At 42.8% G+C, this 20126-nt stretch overlaps 1 protein-coding gene across 1 annotated transcript in view; it reads right to left on the bottom strand.

Annotated features, from left to right (window-relative positions):
• Positions 1-20126, bottom strand: part of LOC101938415 (mucin-5B-like) — a 69551-nt gene that overhangs the window by 15977 nt on the left and 33448 nt on the right. Inside the window, exons 16-31 of the mRNA XM_065592021.1 lie at positions 18917-19166; positions 17634-17686; positions 15650-15750; positions 15059-15210; positions 12295-12433; positions 10363-10473; positions 9483-9662; positions 8094-8330; positions 7196-7352; positions 4394-4522; positions 3826-3910; positions 3591-3628; positions 2601-2768; positions 1593-1658; positions 1264-1365; positions 140-399 (exon numbers count right to left, since the gene is read on the bottom strand). Coding sequence (XP_065448093.1) covers positions 140-399; positions 1264-1365; positions 1593-1658; positions 2601-2768; positions 3591-3628; positions 3826-3910; positions 4394-4522; positions 7196-7352; positions 8094-8330; positions 9483-9662; positions 10363-10473; positions 12295-12433; positions 15059-15210; positions 15650-15750; positions 17634-17686; positions 18917-19166 — 2228 coding nt within the window. The remainder of the gene's footprint in view (positions 1-139; positions 400-1263; positions 1366-1592; positions 1659-2600; positions 2769-3590; positions 3629-3825; positions 3911-4393; positions 4523-7195; positions 7353-8093; positions 8331-9482; positions 9663-10362; positions 10474-12294; positions 12434-15058; positions 15211-15649; positions 15751-17633; positions 17687-18916; positions 19167-20126) is intronic.

Genomic DNA, 20126 nt, shown 5'->3' with positions numbered 1-20126 from the left:
CAGCTTTCAGAGAGGGCACAAATATCATCCACCTTTGCATTGCCCAGATGCTCTGTTGCCAGGTGCAAGGCAGAGCAGTCTCATGGATCATGTTGTTGTGTGCCATCCATAGCTTGGTATGTAATTTTTGTTCACTCACCTTTCTAGGAGGACTGAGATATGGACAGTCTCTCATAGGAGTTACTTTGGGAGCAGATGTGTTTGCTGCACTTGCAGGAGTGTTTTCACAACGTCCATTCTGTAAAGCTGAATCACAGTGGTTGCTGGGCTGCTCAGGAGCTGTGCTCGGTCTTGGAGTGGTTGCACATTCTCCCTGGATTAATTCACTCTGACATGAGGCATTACATATGGAGTAAAAACACTGACCCAAACCATCAGTTGTCTGAGATATAATATTCCCTGCGAGACCAGAAAGTAAATTACTAGAATTGAATTGCACATGTGTTTGACATTCTTTTCCAGTAATGTTGTCATGAATTATCAGTCTCCATGTGGCACAGTAGCACTCTGAACCAGAAAATTTCTCTCTTCTCCCACATTAGCTACAAGATGAGCAGTAAATTTTACTGGCTTGGGATGACTATCTACAGTACATCTCATGGCCATAACCAGTTGTGATAGTCAGTCTTCAGTTCTCTGAATCCACCATAGCTGGCCTCATCCCAATGGCAGAGACTGGGAGAGCCTCTCATTCATTCAACATGCAACTCTTCTCCTCCTAGACAAGTACATTACTCGGAGTTGTAAATGTATACCAGAGAGAAGCATTTGGCCATAAGGTAATGTTTGCTAGTTCCACTGTGTGAAGTGTTCACAAAACAAAGTCAAGGGGATGGATGGCTCAGGATGCTGGCAACAGAAATAGCATGGCCTTTCATCAACCATCTTTGGGAGAAAGTTCATATTCTATTGTGGATTTTGAGCCTTAAGTTCTAGAGAGTTTGGGTCCAGGGTTTGTAATGTAGTCCACTGAAGACTGGATGTGGATGAATGGATCAGATCCAAATGCATTACAATAGAAAAATACAGAAAGAGTATCTGGCTACGGTATTTTGAGAATGACCAGTTTAAGGATATTTTAGCCAGTTCAGAGATCTGACTGGCTGAAGAGCAATGATTGCTTTATAATTAGAGAACTGACAACTCCAGCAGCGGGAATGTGTATTTGCTCAAGAGCAGGTATTTTACTGAACAGCCAAACGTTTCTACCTATATACAAAAGTGACAAAGATGAAAGAAAGATTAATTTAGACTGCTACTCACCCTGAGATATCAGCTGTCCATTTACATTGCAATAGCATGGGGATGCCCCTGTTACTGCTGGTGTTGATGTGGTAGAAGGTGCTTCTATAATGTTCCCTACTCCTACAATAATTAAAAGCAGGTGACATTCTAATCCTGCATCATGAACCAGAAGATGCTAAATTTAATCCCCCATCATATATACATTCTATGTAACTGCAACACATGGAAAAAACCAAAGACTATAGAAAGAGGAAAAGTCAAATTCACTGGTCTTCATTTCCCTAGATCCCTCTTTTATCTCTCTTAAACAAACCCTTTTTGCCCTTTCCAATCCTCCAGGACCTCACCTGACCTCCGTGACTTTGGGGAAGTGATTTCCGATTCTTCATCTGTGCTTCCCTTGGGTTTGGGCCCTGTTGATTTGGAGACATGCAGGTTATTCAGGTGGTGTTTAACCAGCCCACTTCATTCTGCCTTTGACTTCTCTCTTTTTTTAAGCTGTTATTCCATTACATGTCCTCTTACTGCTATCTCTGCAGTGAAGAGGCTACTGAGCTCTTTGCTCTATCCCTTGTCATTGGTTCTCCAACCCGGTTGCATAGAGCGGCTATACTCTCTTTTCCCTTGTCCAAATTTATATCTTTGGTCTTTGTGCAAGAAGCAGTACATTGGGTAATTTTACTCTTTTATTTTGCTTTCTTTGCTATATTAATGCTTTGTAATTTCTCCTTCTTTCCATTTATTTGTTTTTGGTTGATTCCTGGTTTCAATTTCAGGTCTTTAAAAAGCCTTGGGTGCAACCACATTGATCTTTCACTCCCTCCCTGCCATGTTTTCTTTGCAATGGGAGTATTTTTTAGTTTGTCTTAAATATGGGGCCTTCCAGAAACAAACAGCTGGCTGGAGGTGCTTTTCTTTGCAATGATGATCCATGCGGATTGGCTGACTTCTGGCTGCAGGGCAAGTGTAGCAGGAATAGTGCTGTGAGGAATTAGATGGGGCCAGGAAAAAGGTTTAGAACAAAGAGTTGGCATTAGAGCTATACAATATTGGTACTGTTGGCAGCTGGGTGCAAATTAGAGCAGCCCTGGTGCTGCTATAAAAGATGTACTGGGAATCTGCAAAAAATGGCATTAAACCATCTTTGCCCCCAACTGTCTGGTCCTTCAGCTCAGCCAGACTAGAGAATGTGACTCCATCTCTCTGAGACTTGTACAGTCTTGAATTATACACAGCTCTTACACGTACACTGTATTATACATATGGTATTTTTTAAGGACTAGGAATCTTGGCACAATTTTAAACTTTGATATCAACTAAAATACACCAAAATTTATATAAACAAACTCTAGTACCTGACTCCTGTATAGCAGGCACCACTGTAGATGTTCCACAAGGAATGAATGTTCTAATGATATTCCCATTAGGGCCACAGACAGCCTTCCAGCAGCTGACCCCATCTGTTTGACTGTATATACTTTCATTTAAGGTGTAGGTCTTTTCCTGGTAGCAGCAGAGGCAGTCTGAGGCAGTGAGAGGGTAAATGCAATGGCAGCAGATAACATAACTCCACAAACCGATATGAACAAAGACAAAATAACCCAGATTTGCCGTAATCCACCCCAGACCATCAGCTGTAAAGTAAAAGGTGCTCATGGCTGCAGCATTCACTCCGTTTCTTGATGCAAAGATGTGCTTTAGAATCTAAATTTCATTTTTTAAAAAATAGATCCCACTTTTGCACCACGGGTGACCTGAAAGCTGGCTTGACTAGCTCCCTTGTGTAAAGGGAAATACTGGATCACAGAGTCATTAGTAGCATAGAACTGCGATTTTAAGCCATCCCTGCGCATAACAGGCATTCCCAGAAGAAAGTGGGTATAGTTGGGATGTCCATATGCATTGGCAAGATCCTCTATGGCTCAGGGCTTTCCAGGAAGCTATTGGACACCAACATCCACCAGCTAACAGGGCAGGTAACCACTATCAACAATTTTAAATACACAAAAAGCTTCTCAGATCTCCATGAAATGTGTGCTGAAGGGAATAAAGGGGAAGCTGTGTGATCCAATGAACAGAGCATGAGACTGGCATTGCAGAGAGCTGAGTTCTACTTCTAGCTCTACCGCTGACCTGCTGTGTGACCACAAGCAAGTCACTTTACCGCTGTTTCCCCTCCCAATCTTTGTCTGTCTTGTCTATCTAGATAGCAGGCTCTTCAGGGCAGAGGTGGCCTCTCACAATGTGTTATGTACAGTACCCGTCACAGTGGGCCCCATTTCTGCTGGGGCTTCTTTGTGCTAACAGAAAACAATTATTAATCATTAAGCTGACAGGAAGGTTACCCTTGGAGTCCTCTGTGCACAGTTTTTCTTTAGGGTTGCTGTGGACAAACAACAAACAAACATGATTAGTGCTTTATTGCCTTAAATCCTTACAGAGTAGCAAAATACATTCACAACTGTATCCAAATAAAAAGAGAACCACCTGAACTGCAGAGATTCCCTACTAGCAGAGCCCACATAGTGCCTGGCTAATAGGCAATCTCTATCCAAACCTCTTACCATCCCATTGACCTACCATGACATGCAGTCGAGCAGTGAGACACATTCCCTTCGTTCCTCATCATAATATGGCTTTTCAGTGCTGCATTCTGGGTAACAGCCTGGAAAGTGAACAAATAGCATGGAGTCTTTTGTCTGAGTAGTAAAGACCCAAATGCAAACACACACACTGAAATAGCTGTAAAAGATATGTATTTGTCTTCACAGACAGAGCTGGACTTCTTCATAAATAGATCCCCTGTCCCCTCTTTTTCTCTCCCTATAACCAGCAACTATTAGTTGACTCTAGATGACCAATGATTCTCTTATAAACACAGTATTAGTGACCCTCTAACTCTGCAAGACTTTGAAGGCATCAGGCCAAGTCTGTCCTGACTTACACCCCTTGATGTCAATACAGTCACATGGGGAGTAAGGGAAGAATTTGGTCAGTGGTGCTCTGGGGCAGTTTGATTAGTCTTCCAAGGAAAGACAAATTGACCCCATTGCTTAAGACATTCAAAACAAGATTGGACTAGTTTAGGCCCCTACAGTAAAGCACTTAAACATGTGCTTAAGACCCATCAAAGGCAAACAAGAATTACCTTCTAAACTATACAGCAGGTTACCACATTTGCCCTGTGGATTCCTGCAGGTCTTTAGGCAGGGGGCTCCACATGGCCTATAGAACCATTCGTGTTTGTCAGGTGGATTGTAGTAATCGCAGAACACAGCTGAAAGAGAAAAAATGCCAAATCTCAGATAACACTGGTCTACAATTTTTGAGAAGTCGTCTGCTTCAGAGATAAAATGTGCTATTTATTATGTATTTTGATGTGCTGAATCCAAATATGACAATTAAAACAACTGATTGGCTACTGTTTCTAAGATATTTAAGTTTTTACATTTTACGTCTATGTATATTGTGTAGATAGTAGAGTTTTAATCATAAATTGTAAACCTAGGTCTTTTTATGTGTTTATGGTTGCTTTCCATGATAATATTTCACCTGTCCTGTTTATGTAACACTTTAAAAATCAGCAAAAGGGTTATATAAATAAAATGTATTATGAAACAAAAGGCAAAAAACTATTATGTACATAGTTTAGTCCTATTCAGTGTCTACTTGGCGCTTCTTGGCTTGTCTCTTGTATTCATTAAATGGAGCATCTCTTGTCACTGTCCAGCAATAGTCTGCAAGCATTTGCCCTGAAAGCGTTTCTCCATTGTTGCAATGTCCTGGTGAAATCGCTCACCATGTTCGTCGCTCACTGCTCTGCAGTTCGGTTGAAACCAAGGCTTTTATATGCCTTGAGGAGGTTTTCCACCAACAACCTGTAGTTGTCTGCCTTGTTGTTTCCGAGAAAATTTATTGCCACTAACTGGAAGGCTTTCCATGCCGTCTTTTCCTTGCCACGCAGTGCATGGTCAAATGCATCATTTCGAAGAAGTTCACAAATCTGAGGACCAACAAAGACACCTTCCTTTATCTTAGCTTCACTTAACCTTGGAAATTTTCCACGGAGGTACTTAAAAGCTGCTTGCGTTTTGTCAATGGCCTTGACAAAGTTCTTCATCAGACCCAGCTTGATGTGTAAGGGTGGTAACAAAAATCTTCCTTGATTCAACAAGTGGTGGATGCTGAACACTTTTCCTCCCAGGCTCCAATGACTGTTGGAGTGGCCAATCTTTCTTGATGTAGTGGGCATCTCTTGCACGACTATCCCATTCGCAGAGAAAACAGCAGTACATTGTGTATCCAGTCTGCAGACCAAGCAAGAGAGCAACAACCTTCAAATCGCCACAAAGTTGCCACTGATGTTGGTCATAGTTTATGCACCTCAAAAGTTGTTTCATGTTGTCATAAGTTTCCTTCATATGGACTGCATGACCAACTGGAATTGATGGCAAAACATTGCCATTATGCAGTAAAACAGCTTTAAGACTCGTCTTCGATGAATCAATGAACAGTCTCCACTCATCTGGATCGTGAACGATGTTGAGGGTGCCATCACACCATCGATGTTGTTGCAGGCTACAAGATCACCTTCCATGAAGAAGAATGGGACAAGATCCTTTTGATGGTCACGGAACATGGAAACCCTAACATCACCTGCCAGGAGATTCCATTGCTGTAGTCTGGAGCACAACAGCTCTGCCTTACTCTTGGGTAGTTCCAAATCCCTGACAAGGTCATTCAGTTCACCTTGTGTTATGAGGTGTGGTTTAGAGGAGGAGGATGGGAGAAAATGTGGGTCCTGTGACATTGATGGTTCAGGACCAGAAGTTTCATCCTCTTCCTCTTCCTCGTCTGACTCAAGTGAGAATGATTCTGGTGCATCAGGAACCGGCAGTCCTTCTCCGTGTGGTACTGTGCGTATAGCTGACGGAATGTTTGGATAATGCACAGTCCACTTTTTCTTCTTTGACACACCTTTCCCAACTGGAGGCACCATGCAGAAGTAACAATTGTTGGTATGATCTGTTGGCTCTCTCCAAATAATTGGCACTGCAAAAGCATAGATTTCCTTTTCCTGTTCAACCACTGGTGAAGATTTGTTGCACAAGTGTTGCAGCATATGTGTGGGGCCCACCTCTTGTCCTGATCTCCAATTTTGCAGCCAAAATAAAGGTGATGGGCTTTCTTAACCATAGGGGTTATACTGCGCTTTTGTGATGCAAAAGTCACTTCACCACAAACATAGCAGAAGTTATCTGCACTGTTCACACAAGTATGAGGCATCTCTGCTCACTTTGGCTAAACAGAAATGTGTCCCTTTGCAAAATCAAACACTGACAAATAAGAGAGCACGACACTGTATGATTTCTAGAGCTGATATAGGGCAATTTGTTCAGCAGAGTGATGTAAGCTTCGTTATGATTGCATCATCCATGACTTCTAGGCATAACATGATGCAATTCATATCAGGTATGACGCAATACCAGCTTCAGATTGCATCATTCATTGTTTTGCCTAAAAAGCAAGTACTGTCCACACCCAGTCATAGATTTATTCACAGATCCAGTCAAAGATGTATTTTAGTCATTTCTGGTTTAAATTGAGATCCCTTCCCTTTATAACTCACTTATCCTTCGCCATTCCCAAGTCAAGGGTCGTATATACTGACTCAATAGCATATCTTGAAAACTAGAGCCAATCAACAATTTTAAGCATCATTTTCGTTCTCAGTGACCCAGAATTAGTGAAGTTTGACTACATTTATTTCAGAAGCATTTTGGCTGTAGAGCAGTGTAATGGATAAGGTCCATGTTCTAATTCTTTAAAGCAAGAGGGCTTGTTAGTCATGCACCTGCACATCGGTTAGGATTTTATCCTTCTAATCTTGAATATAACTCGCTGTATGGACAGTACTTCTTAATGTGCATTTCCATCTGCGAGTACTTACGACAAATGCTAGGTCTCCTCCAGTCAATACAGACACCAACTCTATTACAGCTCCTTGAATAAGCAGCTACTGAGGTACAGAAGCATTCACAGTCTCCCACGCTGTCACAGCCACAGAAGTCAGACACACAAGACTCATAATATGGCATCGGGTTGATCTAACAAAATAACAAAAACTCTGTTATAACACATATTCTTTCTCAGTACTTTGTCTTCAGAGGAGACAAAGGGCTCTAAAAATCTGCCATTCAGTGTCAGTTTCTTTGGCAGCATTTGGATGAGCCTATGAGGGATATTTATATCTTAAAGGTATCAGGCTATTTGACTAGCATTTTAAGCTGCCTTGTTTTCATTTGCTTGGATTGTTTTGGTAGAGCTGGACCTTATAAATTGTGTGATTCAAATGTATAAAATGATGAAACCTGCACTGAAGGTATCTTTAGAACATATGCTCTGTAGCATAGGACTAGAGCTGTTTAGAACAGCTATCTATTGTGAGACCTTTCTAATAGGCAGGTATCGCTTCAAAGTAGCTAGGATAAAATCCTGGGTCCACTGAATTCAACTGGGCCAGGATTTCACTTGTCTTTGGCAACCATATGCTATATTATCCTAAAGGTTTCCAGCCAGTTCTTAGATATTACCCTCTTCTAGCCAAGCATTATCTTTTGGGTCTTTGGTCACTTAAAACAAGTTTCATTCTATATTTCCTTGAGAAGGATACAATGGGATTTCACTGGTGTAACAGTGAAAGGGTGGTCTATGTAGCCCTTCTACTCTTACGTATTTATGTAGCTCTCTTCAATAGTAATAGGATTTGTGTATGTAAATCTGCTGCACAGAGATGACAGAAAATGCCTCTGAAGTGTCAAGAGTATTGGGATAATGAGAGAGATCACCTTACTGTGGCAGGCCCCAAAGACATTGCTCTTGATAATGCTGCAGTGCTTTTGTCCCAGTACAGATTTGAAAGGCTGATCAGCACACAGGTCAGTCATGTTTATGTTTGAGCAGCTGCTGGTGACTTTCCAGCTGTTCCCAAACTCCTGCACTCTCATCTCCACTGACTGCCCTCTGGTGGTAAAGTCATTCTTTGAACGGCCATCAAAATCACCGCAAAGGCCACAGACTTTGCCCTGAAGAATTTATACAGATTTTAAAACAAAATGAGGTCTGTTTTTGCACAGAAAATGAACTAACAAACTGCTAGTAAAAGCCTAGTAAAAATATTTGCAAATTCCAAACATTCCTGAAAACATACCAACCTGCAGAACACATCTTGGAAAGAACTGAGGTATAAGTAACAAGATGTAGCCATTAAAGGCCTGTATAGTCCTGTCCTGGCTTTACATCTAGCTTCAATAATTTGAATATTTCATACTGATGTGATCATGAAATAATGTAACTATGCCAATAAATTAGTGCCCTCTTACTCATTAGAATGAATCTGTTTTCATGCCAGGATTTTTAAACAGGGGCTCCATTTTTGCAGGCATAATTTTTAGATGAACCCTCTCCGCCTCCAAAACTAAAAAAAAAAACCTCTGACAATTCATTAGTGAAAGAAAAGCTGACAGCACCATTAATCATTTGCACATAATCAGGGCCAGCTCTGGCTTTTTTGCCGCCCCAAGCAAAAAAACCAAAAAACAAACAAAAAAAACCCTGCGGGGCGGCCGGAGCAGCGAAGCAATAAAAACCCCAAAAACGTGCGGGGCGGCCGGAGCCAGGGTGCAGGGGGACTCCCTGCACTGCAGATGTGTCCTGGCAGCAGAGTGTGTGCCCCGGCTACCGGGGGAGGGGGAGGGAGCGACGGGGGGGAGAGAGCACGGGCGGGGAGAGAGAGAAGGTGGGCGGCCAGGGCTTCCTTCAGCGGGGCACTCGCCACACAGCCCCTCCTGCTGCGCCACCTGCCGGGAGGGCTCCGCGCCACTCCGGTCAGCAGGGAGGGAAGGACGCGGGCTGCCCTGATGGGCTTGCTGCAGACCTAGCACCAGCTGGAGTAGACGGAGCATGCATCCTGCTCCCAGCAGGGCGCTCCCCTCCTCCACGTGGGGCAGCTGAAGCGGCGAAGCAAAACAAAAAAACAAAAAAACCTGCGGGATGGCCAGAGCAGCAAAGCAAAAAAAAAAAAAAAGGATTGGAGGGAAGCCGCCCCTTAGAATCTGCCGCCCCAAGCACGAGCTTGCTCGGCTGGTGCCTGGAGCCGGCCCTGCACATAATTTGCCCTCATAGAAATGGAGGCACAGTTTGAAAATCAGTCCCTCAATTGCTGCACTTGTACCCACCTGGAAAGAGGGTGCCACTAGAACAATTACTGTGGTCTTTTGGTCCCACATGAAGGTCATTCCCTGGGATGTTTCAATCACAATATAAACCCCCCTGAGATCCAACTTGTAATTCTTTACAGCATCTGGCTCAGTGGTTATCTCCTGAATTTTTCCTTCCAGGAGTCTGATTTCAATGTTCTAGAATAAGGAATTAAATTGCACTGAAGGAAACAAGAATGCAGTCACAACTGACTAGGAAACTTTTATCCCATTCTGTGCAGGAGTCTCATTCAGATCCCTGCATCACACCCCATCCTATTTCTTCTACCCTTGAACCTCTGCATCTTGGCCAAGGTCCCACTGGGACAATTTATACCCATGCACCATCACTGAAGTCTACAGGGCAGAATTTGGTCCCATGACTCCATGGCCACAGAATCTTTCAGGGTAGCTTCCTCAAAAAGCCTTTTCTTGGTCACAGAAATCCATTTCTGCTGGAAATTCAGCTGCCATCTTGAGTTCTGCCTTAGCAGCTCCCTGAAGCACACACTCAGATGTGCTGGATTTCTCTTTATTATGCCTGCCTGTCTCTTCCTCTTCTCATCCCTTAAATGTCAACACTCCCTTCACACATTCATTTGTTGCTGTCTTCCCTGCTTCCCTCCCATCTCTAGCTTAAATACCCAGTCCCCCTGCACCTGCTGATCTACTCCACATGCCAATCCCTTCCCACCCTCACCTACCACTGCTTTTTGGCCATAGGGCTTCATTTGGGACATCTCTAATATTAGCTGCATCACAGTATTAGGGTATAATAAATTCATTACTCACAAAATTAAGTCAGATATCCCATTCTATCAGCTCCTCCCACATAATCCAGAGTTAAGGTTGGACTCACCTCCAAAATCAATGTGATCTTCAAGGAACAGATGGAGAGTGATTTCCCACACGCATTGTTTTGAGTTACAATTCGGAAGGTGCCATCATTGGGGTTATTGGGGCAAAAGTCCTTATACAAATAAAGAATAGCATATCTGATCTTGTTATCTGACTAGTGCATGTCTTAGGAATGTCCACGAGGGAGTTGTAAATGAACTATATTTCTAACATTTGACTCCACATTTCTTGTCTTTTTTGTTGTTGTTGTTGTTCAAAAAAAGTTACAGATGGGATTTTCAGAAGCACTCAGCATTGGCCTATCTCGTCTCACATTGAAGTCAAGGGAAAATTTAACAGAGTGAAGAGCTAGGTTAATGCTGAACACTTTTATAAGACCCCACCTGACATGTCCAAATATATACAGTAAAACCGTTCTGTAATGCATTTTTCACTCTACACAGGCTCTTCACTATAAGCAGAACTGCAACCTCTACATTTCAAAACACTGAAATAATAGAGGCCTTGATTTCTACCTCCCCGCAAAAAGAGTTTCACTGCATCCAAGGTCACTAATATGCAGGTTTAACCTTCATATGTTTCATTCACAAAAAGGTGTTGTCACTTTTGGACTGTCTGTGCTGTAGAAGCATTTGGTTTTTCAAGTGGACTCAGAATTAGCATACTCTACAAAACAGTGCTGTTACTGAAGTCAGTAGTGTTACACCAAGGATAAATCTGGCCCTCAATTATGTTAACCATCTAATAGCACACACCCAACAAACAGAACACACTGGAATCAGGCTGGCATTATTTGGATGTGGGTTGGGAGGGCCAAATTCAAAAGGAAGTGTAAAGAAATCTAAACTGGTTAAACATACAGATTACACTACTTTAAGGCCAGATCTCTTTATTGGTGAGTGGTTACATAGAAGCCAATGGTCCAACACAGGGAGTAAGGCCATGCCTAGACTAGGAAAACAGGTCATTTTTTAAAATGTTAGCTAACACCAATACAGACAGGATTTTACGCCTTTAAACACATGCTTGATGGTTGTGGTCAACCCTAAGCTTTCACCTAGTATTTTTCTAGTCTAGATATGGCCCGTGAGTATCAAAATCTGGCCCTTAGAATCTCCATCAATTCTCCAAGGATACATTGCAGCCCCTTCACATCACCTCTGAACTGGGCCCTGACGTCTAGCTGAGTTATGGGTGTCTAAATTAGGGTAAATTGGTGGAAGGAAGAAAGGTATTTATCAGGAAAAGTAATATGATGGCATGGGCTGGTGACACCAACTGTGCTACCTACACTCAACTCTGAATGTGGCCCTGAGTCAGCCTCCACACCTTTCCCCCCAATATCAAGGGACAGAGAGTACCCCCAATGTCATTATTATCTCCTCTCAGATTTCCTTTTTCAGTTAGCTTGGCAGTCTTAGCAGAGAGACCAGGGAGAGTGAGCCATGGTACTCAGCTGCCAGTCAGAACCTTCTCTTACAGATACCTATGCATTATTCACTCAGCTCAAAATCCCGTGTCCTGTGCTCAGTCTCCTGTGCTTCATCTCTCCCTGGAGAGGATGCCTCCTACTTCAACCCAGAGACTGAAGTAGAGTTTATAGTTTAGTGTCCCAATTCTACCAGAGGCAATGACTAGTGCATCTACATGGCACAGGATTCATCAGTCTTGCTCTACCCCTAAAATCTCTCTGTGTGATAACTTAGAGGGAGACACCAAGGAAGTAACTGCCCCTCCTGATTGCCCTGCCCTTTTGTGGTGGAACATCACCAGGTCTGATATAGTTTGGGATCTCCTATACCCATGCAGAGGTAGAGGGGCAGGATCGGTGCCTATTACCTTGTGTGTGATAGCCATCTAGTTACTCAAACAGCACTGCAACTTGAGCCTGTGAAGAGCAACAGCTCTCAGACAGGTAATGATGCTTTGTTACCTGAGCTAGGATATAATCGCAATCTCCCATGAAATCAAACTTTTCTCCATCGAAGCTCAAGTAATGTCCATTTCCATACACGGTGCACGTTCCCTGGCAAGGGTTCTCTGTGCAGTTCCACTGTCTGTTATTACATGTGCTAGGAGATGGAAGGCAAAACATTACGATCTTTACATCAAAGATGGTTTTACATAACTCTGGGTAGATACAGAATTACTGAATATTTAAATTAATCCCTTTTAGTGGATCACAGAACACAGTGGCCTCTCATATGAGCAGTGTTGGACTGTAAGCTACTTTGAGGCCTTGCTTTAATATTGGCTTAACAATCACAAAAAGAACATGAATGCTGAATATTGAATGTCAAAGCCGGGCTGCAGGCAGCCAGATCTAGTAGTTAGAGTCAGAATCCACAATCACAAGACAGAAAGCAAAAGTCAGCAGGATCAGGATAGCAGGAGGTCAGAAGCAAAAGACAAACTGGAGATCAGAAACAAAGTTCGGAACCTGAGTCAGGTCACCAGCGAGAGCAGAGGCAGGAGACAAACTGGAGGTCAGGAACCATAAATCAGATGGGAGGAATCAAGCCGGGTCAGAACACTAGGAAATTAGGCTCAGACAGTAGTATGCATACAGTATAGCAGGGTGAGCCCAGTTGTTCAGACAGCTTCTTGCTGCTGGCTTCAGTAAAGGCAATCAGCCCTGGGAGTGCACCAATTGGACATCGGGGTGGAGCCTCATATTAAAGCTAGGATTCATTGATCCTAACTAAGCTGCTGCTAGGTGGAAGGTTGGAATATAGCTGCTCTTATAGGCCTGGGTTCAAGACTGTGGATCATGTCATTGAGACACATATTTGACCTCTACATTTTGATTCTTTTGGTTGTTTAAATTGCATTAAAACAACTAATACTATTTTCCCTTTCAATATTTGTTCCAAGACCTTACATACAATTGAGGTCAAACTAACAGGCCCATAGTTTCCTTGATCACTTTTTCCCTATTTTTTTTTTTAAGTAGTAGAAATTGCAATTCTCCAGCCATAGGGTATAAAACCTGAGTTTACAGATTAATTAAAAATCCTTGTTACTGGGTTTGCAATTTCATGTGCCAGTTCCTGTAATATTTTTGGAGGGAGATTATCTGCTCCACCCCATTTAGTCCCATTAAACTGTTTGAGTTTAATGTCCACCTCAGATGTGCTAATTTCTACTTCCATATTCTCATTTCCATTAGACACCCTGTCACTTCCCCTAAGATCCTCATTACCCTTATTAAAAACTGAGGCAAAGTATTTGTTTAGATGTTGGGCCATGCCTAGATTATCTTTAATCTTCACCCCCTCCTCAGTGTTTAGCAAGGGTGGGCAAACTTTTTGGCTCGAGGATCACATCTGGGTATGGAAATTGTATGGCAGGCCATGAATGCTCACAAAATTGGGGGTTGGGGTGTGGGAGGGGATGAGGGCTCCGGCCTAGGGTGCAGGCTCTGGGGTAGGGCTGGGGATGAGAGGTTTGGGGTGCAGGAGGGTGCTCCGGGCTGGGACCAAGGGGTTCAAAGGGCAGGAGGGGGATCAGGGCTGGGGCAGGGGGTTGGGGTGCAGAAGGGAGTCAGGGATGCAGGCTTTGGGCGGCACTTACCTCAAGCAGCTCCCAGAAGCAGCGGCATGTTCCCCTCTCCAGCTCCTATGCGGCGGTGCGGCCAGGCGGTTCTGCGCGCTGCCCTGTCCGCAGGCGCTGCTCCTGCAGCTCCCATTGGCCGTGGTTTCCAGCCAATGGGAGCTGGAGCAGCGTGCGGAGCCTTCTCGTTGCCTCTACGTGTTGGAGCCAGAGGGGGGACATGCCGCTGCTTCTGGGAACCGCGCAGAGTGGGGCAAGCCCCTAACCCCGCTCCCCAGCTGGAGCACCAGAGCGGGACAAGCCTCAGACCCCGCACCGGTGGGAGCTCGAGGGCCGGATTAAAACGTCTGGAGGGCCGGATGCTATAGAACCTTGTACTATTAGTTTTAATCTCCTTTGTAAGGTCCAACTCTGCTTGACTTTTGGCAACTGTCACTTTTTCCCTAGGCTTTCTGACCTCCAAGAGATAGCTTTCCTTGCTGATCCAGCCCATCTTCCATTCCTTGTAGATGTTCTGCTTTCTCTGTTTGAGATGCTTGCTCATCCAGCTTGGTCTGCAACCCTTCCCTATGATTTTTTCCCCCTTGCTTTGGATGCAGGCTGCAGCTTTGACTTAAAGTAATTCCAAGCCTCCTCCACATTCAGATCCTTGAGTTCTTCAGTCCAGTCCACTTTTCTAACTAGTTCCTTTAATTGTTTGAAGTGGCTGGTCCCTGTGTAGAGGGGTTGGTAAGGATGGAAGCCGCCGGCAGCCTCACCCCTGTATACCTGTGTAATGAGAGGCCACATCCCTGAACCAGGCAGGGATTTTCATGTTTCATGCTCCAGGCAGGTTATGTGCATGACCAGTTCACAGAAGTGGTCAAAAGTAATTTAAGGGGGAGATGATACCTGTTGTTGCTATATATGCATATGAATTAGTTCAATGTGGTGCAGACAGGAAAGGGTAACACCTTTCCCCTTTTATTCCCAGTGGAAGTGTGGGGGTACTGAAAGGAAGCCTCCATAATGGATGGGAAGATCCAGCACTGATCTCAAAATACATCCTGCTTCTGTGCATTAACTCTCATTGTTTTACTGGCCTGCATTTTATGAGTTATTACCTTATGAAGAAACAAGTTATAAGACTTTGTGGAATATCATACCATGTGTTACAGCGGACTGTGATACTTTCCCCAGGGTTATAGAAATTTTCTCCATGGACACATGGACACTGGTCCTCAGCAATGCAGCCCCCTTTACCATCAGATACAAGCCCATTGGGGCACAGGCAGCCAGAGACACATTCTGTGACATACTGTGAACATACAAATACAATGCAAGGTGATGTATTAATCATCCAGGAAGGAGAAAGAAAAAGCGGAGACAATTAGTTCTGGTTGCTACGTTGCAGTTGCCAAATCAGAAGCCGTGCTGGAAGCCTTCTAAGAATCAGATCTATGAGATTCACTTGGAACCCAACTATTTTACAGATCTATGATTTTCTGTACATTAATTTATTCTATACCAGTGGGAAATAAGATTTTAAAAATCGTCAAATCAGATTGCTGCATATCCATTAACATGACAATACAGACAGGGCATGATACAAAGTGGGTAGCTATAGCTTCTCTATTGTTATCAGTGGAAAAGATGGTTTGTGAGCAGTGCAATGTTAGCATTTGTTAAGCACGAGCATGCATGCAAAATAATAAATAAGCCATGCATCTTCTTTTGATATGAATTTATCCCCTTACACACTGCATATCCTGTGTCTTACAACTTTTCTGACACTCAGATCCAATTGCTCCTGGGCCGGCAGAACTGCAGTCGAAGTAAAACATAGGAGCAGGACAATCTACAAGAGGGAAAAGCCATTACAGAAGGGTCAGTTGGTGAAACTGGAATGGATGCCATCAAACAATTTGTGCCAGCCCAGACATTTCCCAAAATACATAATTGAGCATGTCAGTTAGGATCGGGGGAATTTCTTTTATACAATTTTGAGCTGTTGGCTGAATTCAAAAAGTGAAATTGACAGACATTTTTTGTCTTTTCAGATGTTTTCCCCATTGATGAACTTTACAGAGAGTAAATATTTTTCTTTTTCTATAAAATGTAAGATTAATACTCCACTGATTTTCTTTATGAAGATCAGTCTCCAGAGGTCTCAACTGTACTTGTTCAGATGTAATATTTTTTCTCAAAATAATTTTCCAATATAAACAAAAACATTCACAGAAAATTTTCATTTTGGTTGAAGTGTCTTCATTTTGAAGAAAAAACAGAAACAAAACATTGTACGGTAAAATGTTTGGGTTTTGGTAACATTTTTCAGTTTTTATTTTTTAAAAACTGATCATTTTAAGTTAAAATGGTTTTGGAAAACAAAAAAAAATTGTTAAGTTTTCTGTTTAGTTATTTGTTAAAAACAAAAATTCAAATCAGATGGTGTACTGGAAACTCCTGTCCCTTTCCCCTCATGGGAAAAGGGTTTCTAGCCTTATACTGGGATGTGTGTCAAATACAGCCTGGAAATCCTTTGGAGCAGTCATTCTGTAACTCTCAATCCCACATTGGTAGTGTTGAGAGACTTCCCATTTAGAATCCTCCACCCTCTTGCCATTGGTTATCCCCATATCTGTGCCCTCCCACTTCGGTATAGAAGGGGAGATGCCAGGCTTAGATAGGAGCATGCTGCAGACAGCAGCTGCTCCCCCCTTCCTCTTGATCCAATGAACCTTGCTTCCACGTTATGGTTTGAATAGACTCAGGGGGACAGGGAAGCATGGATCCCCCATCCTTTCACACCTGTCAGTTTCCACTGGCTTTAGCTTCTCTCCACTGAAGGATGGAGTACCCAACCCTGGACACAGGAATCCTTTGAGTCAGGTGCTGGCTTAAACCAGAGAACCAACTCTGTCAGGAGCAGAGCCAGTATGAAGCTACTGATACCACTTGTATCTTGTATGACTGATTTTTTGTCAGCCTATTAGGGATCCAGGGAACAAGCAGAAATATGTATATTGGATGACTAAATAGCCTAGCCTTTGAAAGCAAAGCCAGCACTTCACACTGACAGTCAACGCTGAAAAAAAAATCTGCTTCCACACCTTTAGGATGCAAAAGACCAAGTTCCTCCCTGAGAGGTCTTCTGAGGGATCAGTAACCAAGCAGTATTAAAAGGTCTTTATATTTTTTATCTATAGCAGATCAATGGCATGATATAGAATTGCTTGTGAAAAAACTCATTCAGACATATTCATTTGTACACAACTGGACAAATTCCTCTACCCTGTCAGAGACTGGAATTATTTGTGATATTGGAATAAATGCCCTTTTTGGAAAAGAAGAAACACAGAGGTGATAAGCACCACACAAATTCTAGATTTGTATTCATTTGAGATGATGTGTTCAAAAGGACAGGGAGTCCAAATAAACCATCTTTCCATCTTTGAAGGACTAGTTATTAAGATGACCTGAAGCATCTAGAAATGAGAAGTACCCTTTTCTCATCTCATGAACTTTGAGAGATATATCTATTTTTGAAGAGTTCAGCAAGTTTGATGACATTTTTATAAAGAATGTTATCAACAGGCTAATACTCTATAATTAACACATTTCAGGGAGAAGCAAGACATGCATACAACACAGCTATGTGTTAAAAAAACTGACAAATACATTGAAAACCAATTTAAATTCTAAATTACAGCTCAATGGTAAAATTTAGCAAAATCTCACCTTTTTTCATTATGGCTTCTCCAATGCAGTCTAATCTTCCTCGAATACATTTGCTAAAGATATTTCATAAAATGAGAAACTCATCAGTTCTTCTCACATTCATACGAGAAAGCCAACATTATCTAAAAGCTCTGTCACTCATGTGAATATCAGTCACACCACAGTGCGTGGTTCATGTAATCACCCATATGCCAAGATGGAATTGTCACTTCAGAGAGAGAGGAGGAGAAGGGCATACAACTCTTAGGTTCTGTTCTCTCACTTGCAACAGACTTGTTTTATATCTTTAGGCAGTTCACTTCAGCTTTCTGCATCTGTTTCTCCATGGTACTTACCTACTTAAGAGGGGTCTTGGGATGCTAAATTAATTAGTGTTTATAAAATACTTTGAGATCCTCCCATGAAAGGGGCTATATAAGTGCACATTATTATAATTAGCGATTCTGTTATTCGGTGTAATATATTGAGCTGGTTGAAAATGCCAGTTATTTGTCATGGAAAATTTAAATCCTTTTATTGTTTTAGTTTTTGTCAATTTCTTGATTATTCAATGCTGGAAAATGTTGATTCTCAAAGGCCATTTTTGGCTCCAAAGCATTCTGTTTTTGAAAATTGTAAAAATGTTCTGTTTTCCTTTCTCATTTTTCATTTCAAAAAGAAGAAATTTTCAGTAAAAATATTTTTTTTCCGTAAAAAGTTGTAATACTGGCAAAAAGCTATTTTCCACCAAAATTACACAAAAGTGAAATTTCAGTCAATCCTAATACTGCATGAGGAGTAATCCTGAGGCCAGGCCATTCATAAATCTACCATTGTGTCCCACATTTGCTTCCACCCTACCACTCTTTTTTCTTTTTCTGCAGCTTTTTATTGCTCCCCCCCTCCACTGCCCTCCGACCTCCCTGCTAATGTCACTTCTACTCTGATAGCCCCTCGGACCTCCTGACTTCTGATCAACTCTCCATTTCTTCTCGCTTTCCATGCACTCCACCCCTGCCCATTACAGCTAATCTCTCTACTTGCTCCTACCAATTATGTGTGGCTCTCATCTCCCATGTTATAGAAGCCTTTTGTTCATTCTTAGAGCACTTGGACTTAACCACTTTGGGGTTTGTCCATTGGACCATGGTGGAACCTGACTGAGTATTGTCAAATATAAAATCTCATCATTCCTTGGTGTGATATGAATTCGTTCAGAGATTATTACTCTCGTGGGCTGCAGTGTACGTTTAACATGACAATCCATCTACCATACATTCTTCAGTTCATCTGAAACAACTTACCACATGAGTTTGTCCTCTTGGAATGATTTCCCAGCTTGAATTGTCTTGTCTTTGTAGTAACATGGACAGTCTTCTGGAGACACACATTCATCAGCATTTAGGTAGGTCTCCTTGGGACAACCACAGCCCTCTACAGGAGTGCTCTGGACATTACACAGCAGATCAGGCTCGCTCAGGGAGCGGCAGGAGTGGTTACAGAACTTCACATCGTAGCTGAATACCATCGTTTCAGGACAGTCCTTAGAGACATCTTTACAATACAAATAAAATAAGGACTGAAAAGGGCTTGTGACCTGCAGTGTTAAATTATCACTTCTGCTCTTGATGTAGGCGATAACTACATATACTTTTCCTCCTAACGATGAAGGCTCTCTCCAAAGGAAAGTGTTGGAACCCGCCTTACCTAAGGTATTTAGAATTAATTAGCCAAAACTCTGAAATATATACAATGCTATCACATGTCAGGGTCCAAATACTGCATACCTCTAATCAGGGCCGGCTCCAGGGTTTTTGCCGCCCCAAGCAGGCACCCCTCCCCACCTCGCAAAACAAAAAACAAGCAAACAAAAAAGCCGCGATCGCGATCTGCGGCACTTTGGCAGGAGGTCCTTCGCTCCGAGCTGGAGTGAGGGATCCACTGCCGAATTGCCACCGAAGAGCCGGACGTGCCGCCCCTCTCTGGTGTGGCCGCTCCAAGCACCTGCTTGGTAAGCTGGTGCCTAGAGCCGGCCCTGCCTCTAATATGTCCCTATGTTTAAAAATAAACTGGTGTTCTGCTTTACTAATGAGTGTCACAGTTCAGGGCAATTGAACCTGGATTTCCTCTCTGTGGTCCAGCAAGGGCATGCAGGCTCCTTAGCTATCATCTCTCTTGGGCAAAACCCCACATCTCTCTCCCTCCTGACAGGCAGAGGTGCTGGAACAATTTGTATGGTGGGGGTGCTGAGAGCCATTGAACCAAACTATAAACCTTGTATAGAATGGAAACCACTTCAAACCAGGGGGTGCGGCAGCACCCCCAGCACCTGTAGTTCCAGCACCTATGCTGACCAAGGTTTTTCCAAGCTGACAGTTCCCTGTGCTGTTCCCCAGCAGGTCAGACTTCCTAAGCAGACCTGCTTTGCTTTTTTCTCTAGATTTAGAAACAGCATAGTTGCCTGTTACATTACCACACTGCTCTTTCTGAGCAAAAACATTTATTCTTAAAGCG

Source organism: Chrysemys picta, chromosome 4 (genome assembly GCF_011386835.1).
Source record: "Chrysemys picta bellii isolate R12L10 chromosome 4, ASM1138683v2, whole genome shotgun sequence".
NCBI classification, from domain to species: domain Eukaryota; kingdom Metazoa; phylum Chordata; order Testudines; family Emydidae; genus Chrysemys; species Chrysemys picta.
Note: the sequence above shows the minus strand (reverse complement) of the source record. Positions and strands in the feature narration are given on the sequence as shown.